The sequence below is a fragment of the Lepidochelys kempii genome, chromosome 22 (genome assembly GCF_965140265.1).
Source record: "Lepidochelys kempii isolate rLepKem1 chromosome 22, rLepKem1.hap2, whole genome shotgun sequence".
NCBI classification, from domain to species: Eukaryota; Metazoa; Chordata; order Testudines; family Cheloniidae; genus Lepidochelys; species Lepidochelys kempii.
In genome coordinates, this window is record NC_133277.1 from 11,971,202 (window position 1) to 11,979,266 (window position 8,065).

The window sequence follows — 8,065 nt, forward strand, 5'->3', positions numbered from 1 at the left end:
AAACAAAACAAAATACAGTGAAGCAAATTGAGCATGGGGTACCAGCCTGGGACTCCGAAAATCTAACCTTAGCTCTGCAGCTGAACTGCCGCACGGCCTTCAGCAAGTTACTTTACCTCTGTTCTTCTCCCTCGCCACCCCCGGATGAAACCTATCAATCTGATATTTCTGACAGTGCTTTGCAATGGGCGAGTGTGCTACGTAACCCAGCTAAAAATACTCTTTAAAAAGCCAGCTGGATATTATTTATTGGATGTGGGGTGCAGGGGGACTCAAATGATTTTTCTCACCAGCCTTGGCAAATTAACGCCTTGAAGACCCAGTCTGAGTTTCATTGTAGGGACCTACTACATTGTAATATAATGTAGGTTGCAGTAGGGCTCAGCGCGGTAGGTGTTATGCAAACACAAGGACGAGACCGTCTCTGCCCCCAAAGAACATGCATTAAGAGGAAAGGTTACTGAGGTGACGATAGGCCTTCCAAGTTTATTAGTGACATTTCTTTTAACATAAATGCAAAAGGGCTTTGCAGACCCCTTTGGGGACGATGCTCCATGCATAGCCCTTGAGTGGGAATCGAGGCTACTGTTATTGGCAGAGTGAAGAGGGCTGGAGCACCAACACAAGGGGGGTAGTAAAGTAGTCTTTAAGGGGCAGAATTACACATGGCCTTGACAACAACAGCAAGAGTCTGAACTTGATGTGGCGGAGAAAGTCAGTGGCTGGTTTCAAAAGGGGTTTAACGTGGGGTCAATGAGCAAGACTTTTAACTGCTCTAGTTTGTCTGAACTGGAGTGGGGAGGATGGCATGGGTGTCAGAAGCCAGTGAGGAGGAGGCTGCAAAAACTGAGGCAGGAGACGAGGCCTGGATGAGGGAGGTCTGTGTGTGGACAAAGAAGGGTCAAATTTTTACACACCGCTTCATCGCTTTAAACTAGGAGCAAGGCTGTAGAAATTCCACTCCTTAACGTGTCCATGTCCTTTGTTTCCATCAGAGTTGGGAGACAGCCACTGAGATCTCGCTTGTGCTGGTTCATCGGTTCCTCTTCCAAGCTGGCTACGGCATGAAGCGGATTTAGATACTGAATTCCACGGTGGTGGAGGAAAGCTAGTCCAGAGAAGAGGTAAGCCATGCAATGACAGTGGGGATCTCTGTTCTCCCCCTTGCACACACAATAATATACACTAGGAATGGAATTCCCCTTATTCCTAAGGGGGACACATCTGAGTGTCCCAGGAAGTTTTTCAGGTGGCTGAAATGTGCTCTGGACACCAACAGAGATCTGTGACAGCGGGCTGCGAATGGCTCTCTCAGGATTCTCTGGGTGTAGGGGTGCTATTGTTGTAAGGAAGCACGGAGTTAAAAGCACTGGAACTGTTAGACAGGAAAGGAGCAGCTGCGGGCAGGTTAACAACAACTAATGTCTTGGGTCCAATCACTTGATGATGCCTTCAGCAGGGAAGGGGCTATCCAGAGGCAACCAAGTTGCTGATGCACGCCCAGCAGTGCAGGTGTCGAAAGAGCAACCTTCAGAACTGTAGGCACGTCTCGCCAGGCTGCATGGAGCTCTGAGCAGAACACGGGGTTGCGCTGTGTTAGAATCATAGAATATCAGGGTTGGAAGGGACCCCTGAAGGTCATCTAGTCCAACCCCCTGCTCGAAGCAGGACCAATTCCCAGTTAAATCATCCCAGCCAGGGCTTTGTCAAGCCTGACCTTAAAAACCTCTAAGGAAGGAGATTCTACCACCTCCCTAGGTAACGCATTCCAGTGTTTCACCACCCTCTTAGTGAAAAAGTTTTTCCTAATATCCAATCTAAACCTCCCCCACTGCAACTTGAGACCATTACTCCTCGTTCTGTCATCTGCTACCATTGAGAACAGTCTAGAGCCATCCTCTTTGGAACCCCCTTTCAGGTAGTTGAAAGCAGCTATCAAATCCCCCCTCATTCTTCTCTTCTGCAGGCTAAACAATCCCAGCTCCCTCAGCCTCTCCTCATAACTCGTGTGTTTTAGACCCCTAATAATTTTTGTTGCCATTTTGTTGTTGTTTCGTTTCAATTTCACCCATGAGCAAAAACCACTCTTATCTTGAAACCGAGTCTCCTGAGTCTAGCTCGCAGCTTGTGAGGCTGAAACACAGCAGCCGATGCCTTAGAATAAGCAAGAGCCAGATGGAGAAAAGGGGCGCAAAGGGAAGACAGAAAGCTCCCGATAATCTGACCTGGAGCATACCACTAAGTTAAATACGTTGTACATCTCTGATGCAGGGCCTGACTTCCAGAGGCGCTGAGCACCTGCAGCTCCTACTGAGTTAAGCTGTGGGTGCTCAGTGCTTCTGAAAACTGGCTCCCGGAAACCATCCAGGGAACTGTCGCTTAATACAGTGGGGGAGAAAAGGAATGTTATAATTCCTTAAGCTTGCACATTAAGCCAAGTGACAAGCTGAGAGGGAAAGTTTCCCGTCCTTGCCACCCATCTTGTTGGCTCTCTGGAACAGGGAATGATCTTAAAGCACCTAGCGCTAGGTAAGCTATATGCTGGTCTCATAGAGTCCCCCAGCTTTAGGTCTTTCCTTTCCTGTCTCTGGCTCCCTGATGATCCCCAGACACACAACTAGGAGCCAGGGACTCTACAAACCCTTAATTGCAGCATTCCCTCTGAGATAGGAAGTACTAACCCCTAGCTACGGGGGGGGAATCAAAGGATTAGCGATTTGTCCAAGATTTTGCAGAGCCAGGATTAGGTTTGTAAAGATCCCTGAGGAGCTGAGAAGTGCTTAGTATTGCATTTTCGTTCAGGTTCTCTATCTCCTATTTGGAGAGGGCTGAGGGGGACACGCAGAGCTGGACTTCTTATTGGAGAAACAAAATGGGGATATGAGAGCTGACGTGACCACTAGCAAAGGCCCCAAATCGTGTCTGTCACATTGGGCTTTTAGTCAATATATCCCCAAAAAATCACGCTGCCCATCTGCTTTTGTTCAAGTCAAAAGGAACCAATGGACAAGCAGACTTTTAGCAAGACCGTATTGCTGGATGGGGCCTCCATGAGATTTTGCCCGATACGCAGCTGTTAGAAGGTACTGTGAATAGAAGCTGGGCAGTATGTTTCCTTTGTCTTGCTGACTGTAGCAGTCTTGGACTGATCTATCCAAGGTACTTCACTCAACTGAAGTCTAAAGCTGATGCTGACCCTTTCTAAAATTGCCCTTCTGTCTGAATCTTTTCCTACTATTGTTACGAGAAACACCTGTGACAAAAGGAGAGGGGTTCCTTTATGTTGGTGCATTTGACAGTACTTCAAGGGTAGCCAGTTCTAGAATGTCCCTTGCCTAATCACTAAGCTCGTCCTTTCCCTCTGTTTGGGTAAGTAACAGGGGACAGGACACTTTAGAAAAGAGAAAATGCCATAGTTAAAAACTACAAGATGGTACCGGAAACTTCTTTCTGCAATGAAGTTTCAAGCTGACATTCGCCCTCTGCTATCTGGAACCTGGGCCCTAGATTTCTCATAGCCTGTTCTGTAGCAGTGGAAGGATAAGAGGTTAAAACTCAAGCCTCAAAACAGCGTATCATGCTGTTAGGAAAAGTGACTCAGTTCTCCAGGGAAAGCACTCTTTGAAAATTAAAGGCAACAAGAAAAGGCCAAATAAAGTGGAACTTTGATGTTTTACTCCTACTGCTGCTTCCCATTTGTCCTGGTCTGGTTGGCAATGGAATTACTGTGGTCGGTTTTATTCAATCTCTGATGTTGCAGACTGCTGCCAAAACTTTCCACCTGAGCTGTTCAGGAGGGTTGAATGAAAGCCACTGGAGGCTGAGTGGGAATTGATAGAATAGTGGTACTAAAAGCGAGAGTGAGTGTCAGGTTCTCTGCAAATGACCTCATTATGCTCTCTCAAATGCAGTAAGTGTCAGGAAAGCCAACAAGCATTGTGTCAGATGTGTAGGAACTGCTCTCTCCAGGCGTTCGGAGAAATGACCTCAGAGCAGCCTTTCCCCAACCTGCTCTTTTCCTGCTTCACCATTAAAGCAGCTCTTACTGTGCCAAAAAGTCTACATCCTCTATTTCAAATGGGATGGATCAGTAGATCCCATTCCACATCTTGCTGCTTTGCTGGATTCTCCCTTCAGGATATCAGCAAAAAAATCTGTAAGATGTGATGAACTGAAATGGCATTAAGGGTCAGAATGTGTGGGGAAACTAGACTTCTTTATGTGGCAAAACCCAGACTGAAGCATGAAGCAAAACATTGCTCAATGATGGCTAGTTACACTTCCCCTGAGCAGCCTTGAGCTAACGCGGGGTTCAGAACCAAGTTCAAGTAAAGGCCATCGCTTGAATAACTTAATGTAGTGACAGGTTTCAGAGTAACAGCCGTGTTAGTCTGTATTCGCAAAAAGAAAAGGAGGACTTGTGGCACCTTAGAGACTAACCAATTTATTTGAGCATGAGCTTTCGTGAGCTACAGCATCCGATGCATCCGATGAAGTGAGCTGTAGCTCACGAAAGCTCATGCTCAAATAAATTGGTTAGTCTCTAAGGTGCCACAAGTCCTCCTTTTCTTTTTAATGTAGTGAGGCCTTCTGTAAACTGGACGAGCTGCTTTGTTAACTTCAGGGCTGCCTCTAGCAGGCACCAAGCAAGCTGCATTACAACACTCCTTTCCTGTCCCTGCTTAAAGTGACCCCCTGCAATTCTCAAAAAGGGTTTCTGTGAACTATTGTCAATGCAGTGAAACATGTTCAGTATCAAAACTTGTGCTAGGAGACTACAGTGAAACGCTTCTACTCTCTGATCTCCACACCACTTTCTCTCAACACTATTCAGAAACAGGTTTCAGAGTAACAGCCGTGTTAGTCTGTATTCGCAAAAAGAAAAGGAGTACTTGTGGCACCTTAGAGACATCCGATGAAGTGAGCTGTAGTTCACGAAAGCTTATGCTCAAATAAATTGGTTAGTCTCTAAAGTGCCACAAGTCCTCCTTTTCTTTATTCAGAAACAAGCTCCTTTTCTCTCTCCTCCCTCTTCCCCTGCCGCGCCCGGGGTTGATGGAAGGCAGATCCTGAATCCATTGCATGGTGGCTTCAGAAAGGTGCATATAAAATGCTGCCTTGGGATGCGATTTCTTTTATGGCAGAAGGGTGGGTTAAGTGAAGTACTAAGTGCAAATCACTCAGCCACATTCATTTTAGCTGTGCTTTGTATTATGTTCAGTCTGAATAAAATGCCTCTACCCCTTCAAGATGTGCATTTATAGTTTCACAGGCAACGTGAGTGATTTTTTTCCATGCAATCCCCTCTTTCCCCTTCATTGTTTCCAGAGAAGGGACCTACCTTGTTCCAGGCAGATCATTCTATAGGAGATGCTACCCTCTTTTACAGAGGTAAACGTCTCGTGTATTTATCTGTTGCTAACATTTAGATGACTAAAATCAAGAGGTTTTCTTTCAAGTTCTGCTGCTACGTGTGACTAAAGCAGTCTCTAGTCTAATGCACTTCATGCCAGCGAAGGAGTTGGAATGTTGTGGGCTACAAGCTGCAGGGGGAGGAATGTCTGTCTCCAAAATCTGTCATCAGTTTCTCAAAACTGTCATTTCAGGACACCTACTAGGCTGAGTAACTTTCAGCACCCAAACTTTCAACCTGTAACTGCCTGCCCATGTCCCATCTACAGGAAAGGCCACCCATGCCTTTTTGCTCGAGGCAAAAGGTGAACATTGTATTTATACACAAAATGGGACTGGACGCCACTTTAGCGGGAATGGAAGTCATTTGCACAGCACCGAGTGTCAGAACAGAGCCTGTGCAGTTGATTTCAAACTACTTACAATTTTCAGTCTGAAATTTGATTTTTTTTAATTGATTTGTTTACATGTGGGCCAGACAATGTCACCTTGGCATTGTCAATACCACAACCCGACCACCGATCTCCCTGAATTTATCCACCAAGCCTATTGTTTTATTAGCACCGTCAGGGGGGAGGGAGGGTTAAAGGAGGTCCTCAAGAGGAAATCTGATTTCTTGATAAGACGACACACTAACTGGGGAAACCATCTGCACTGTTTCTGATTGTTTACAAGATAACCTAACCTCTGTATGGCAGAGGGCAATTTACCCTTCCGGTTGCAGGACCCACAGCCAACCCCAAGTAAAACGGTTCAGAGTTGCCATTTTAATTATTTGATGAGGGGGTGCATGCAGGGTGATTTTAATATTCGTTCTAAGCAGAACAGTGTTTACTTCCTTGCACTGGACTGATGCAATGCTCCCTTCTGCTCGGTTTGGTTTTAACTACCAAATATTAAAATAAACGCTTCTGAGTTCTCCAACCAGGGAGCAACGAATCATGCCACTTGGCTCTAACGGGACCTGTGCGTGACCTGGGCCACCTTTCCTGAAAAAACGGGGGGAGAGCTCCGGGAATGTGCACGGAGGGTCTGGTGCTTTGGACAGGTGAGAGAGCCGAGATGCAAGGTGCTCCGGTCATATTTAGAGTGCGTGCCAGTGACCGGGGGGGGAGAATGACTGCATGCATTGCTTTCAACACCCCGCTCTAGAAGGGGAGCGCTGCACAGAGCCACAGCCCCTTTGCAATGGGAGGGGAAACGCGATGCAAGGGACGAGCGCCGCTGGAAGCTGGGGTTGCAAGGCGTGCACACAACAACATGCCCCTCATTGCACGCGACGCTCCCCTTTCTCAACTGGGGGGAGGGGGGTGTTCCGTGGCCGGGAACGCCTGCAACCCGGGGTCCTGCAAGGGGACCCCGGCAAGGCAAGCGTGCAGCGGGGGGGGGGGGGGGTCGCAGGGTATTGCCAGGCTACTCACCTGTCCGTACACCGTCAGGAGCTCTTGCCGCGGTCCCGCAGCGCCCCTCTTCCTCCGCGGCTGCAGCCCCTCGCCTGCCCTGCCCGTCCCTCTGTCACCCGGGCTCAGCGCCTCTCCCTGCAGCAGCGCGAAGCCCCGCTCCTGCGGCCGGGCTGCAGCCCCCCCGTGCAGCCGCAGCGTCCCGCCGGCGGCCGGGTCGGGGCTCCAGGCGAGCAGCAGCAGGGCGGCCAGGCAGGGGAGGCTCCGCTCCCCACGGCTGCTCCCTGTCGCCATGTTCCTCCCTCCCTCCCTCCTCCTCCCGGGTGCTGGTGGGGCTGCTGCAAAGTGGGGCGCCGCCGCCAGGAGAGAATGTGCAATAGGGACGGGGCGGGGGGGGGGGGGACGCAACCGCGGCGGCCCGAGCTGGCGCGAGCCGCGGCCGGGCTCCGCACGCGCGGCTGCGGGGGCTGCGCGGCGCCCCTTTGCTCCGCGCGTGTGGCCGGGGCGGGAGGGAAGCGCCGCCGAGCCTGCTGGCACCGGCCGCCTGGGTGCGACTTGCAAGTCACGTGTCGTCGCCGGGCTCTAAGCCGCTTTGCTTCCTCTCCTGACCCAGAGGAAACAGGGCAGCCCCAGAAGCAGATGACCTCTTCCTTCCCCCCCCCCCCCCCACACACACTCCCGCCACCCCCAGAAATCCTAGCTACGAGCTTCTTGAAGATTTTTTTCAATCTGTTTGCAAGGCATGAGCTGGAACGGCCAGTGTGGTCGCTTAAGAGGGCGGTGAGGCCGCAAGGGCTGCATTTGCGGGCGTAAGAAAGCATCCCGCGTGCACCCCAAACTCGGGTGCATCTGAAAAGGGGTCTGGATGCAGAGGGAAGGTAACATCTGGGCCTTTCTGTCTCGGGGTTTTATACTGCCACCTATCACTGCAGCATCTGCGTGCACTTTCAAAAGTAACCTCTGTGTCTGAGCTCGTGCAAGCTTTTTGCATTTGTGAGGTGGTAATTATCTAAATACAGTTTATTTTATAGAGCCCCCCAAAAGCATGCAAGGTGCTACACCGAGCTAGAATAAGTCAGCTTTCTCCCCCTACCACTTACAATCTTACACCATCATGGTTTAAGAAGACGACAGGTTTCAGAGTAGCAGCCGTGTTAGTCTGCATCCGCAAGAAGAACAGGAGGACTTGTGGCCCCTTAGAGACGAACCAATTTATTTGAGCATGAGCTCACTTCATCGGTACTCTAAGGTGC

At 49.6% G+C, this 8,065-nt stretch overlaps 1 protein-coding gene across 3 annotated transcripts in view; it reads right to left on the reverse strand.

Annotated features, from left to right (window-relative positions):
* The window catches only part of SORL1 (sortilin related receptor 1), a 105,885-nt gene extending 98,688 nt beyond the window's left edge, over positions 1-7,197 (reverse strand). For 2 of the 3 annotated variants that reach the window (XM_073321245.1, XM_073321244.1), the window contains exon 1: positions 6,834-7,196. In XM_073321245.1, coding sequence (XP_073177346.1) covers positions 6,834-7,106 — 273 coding nt within the window. In that variant the 5' untranslated portion in view covers positions 7,107-7,196. Of the gene's footprint in view, positions 1-6,833 lie in introns of all 3 variants that reach the window. The other variant, XM_073321246.1, reaches the window with a different exon arrangement.
* Between the last annotated feature and the right edge of the window lie 868 nt (positions 7,198-8,065).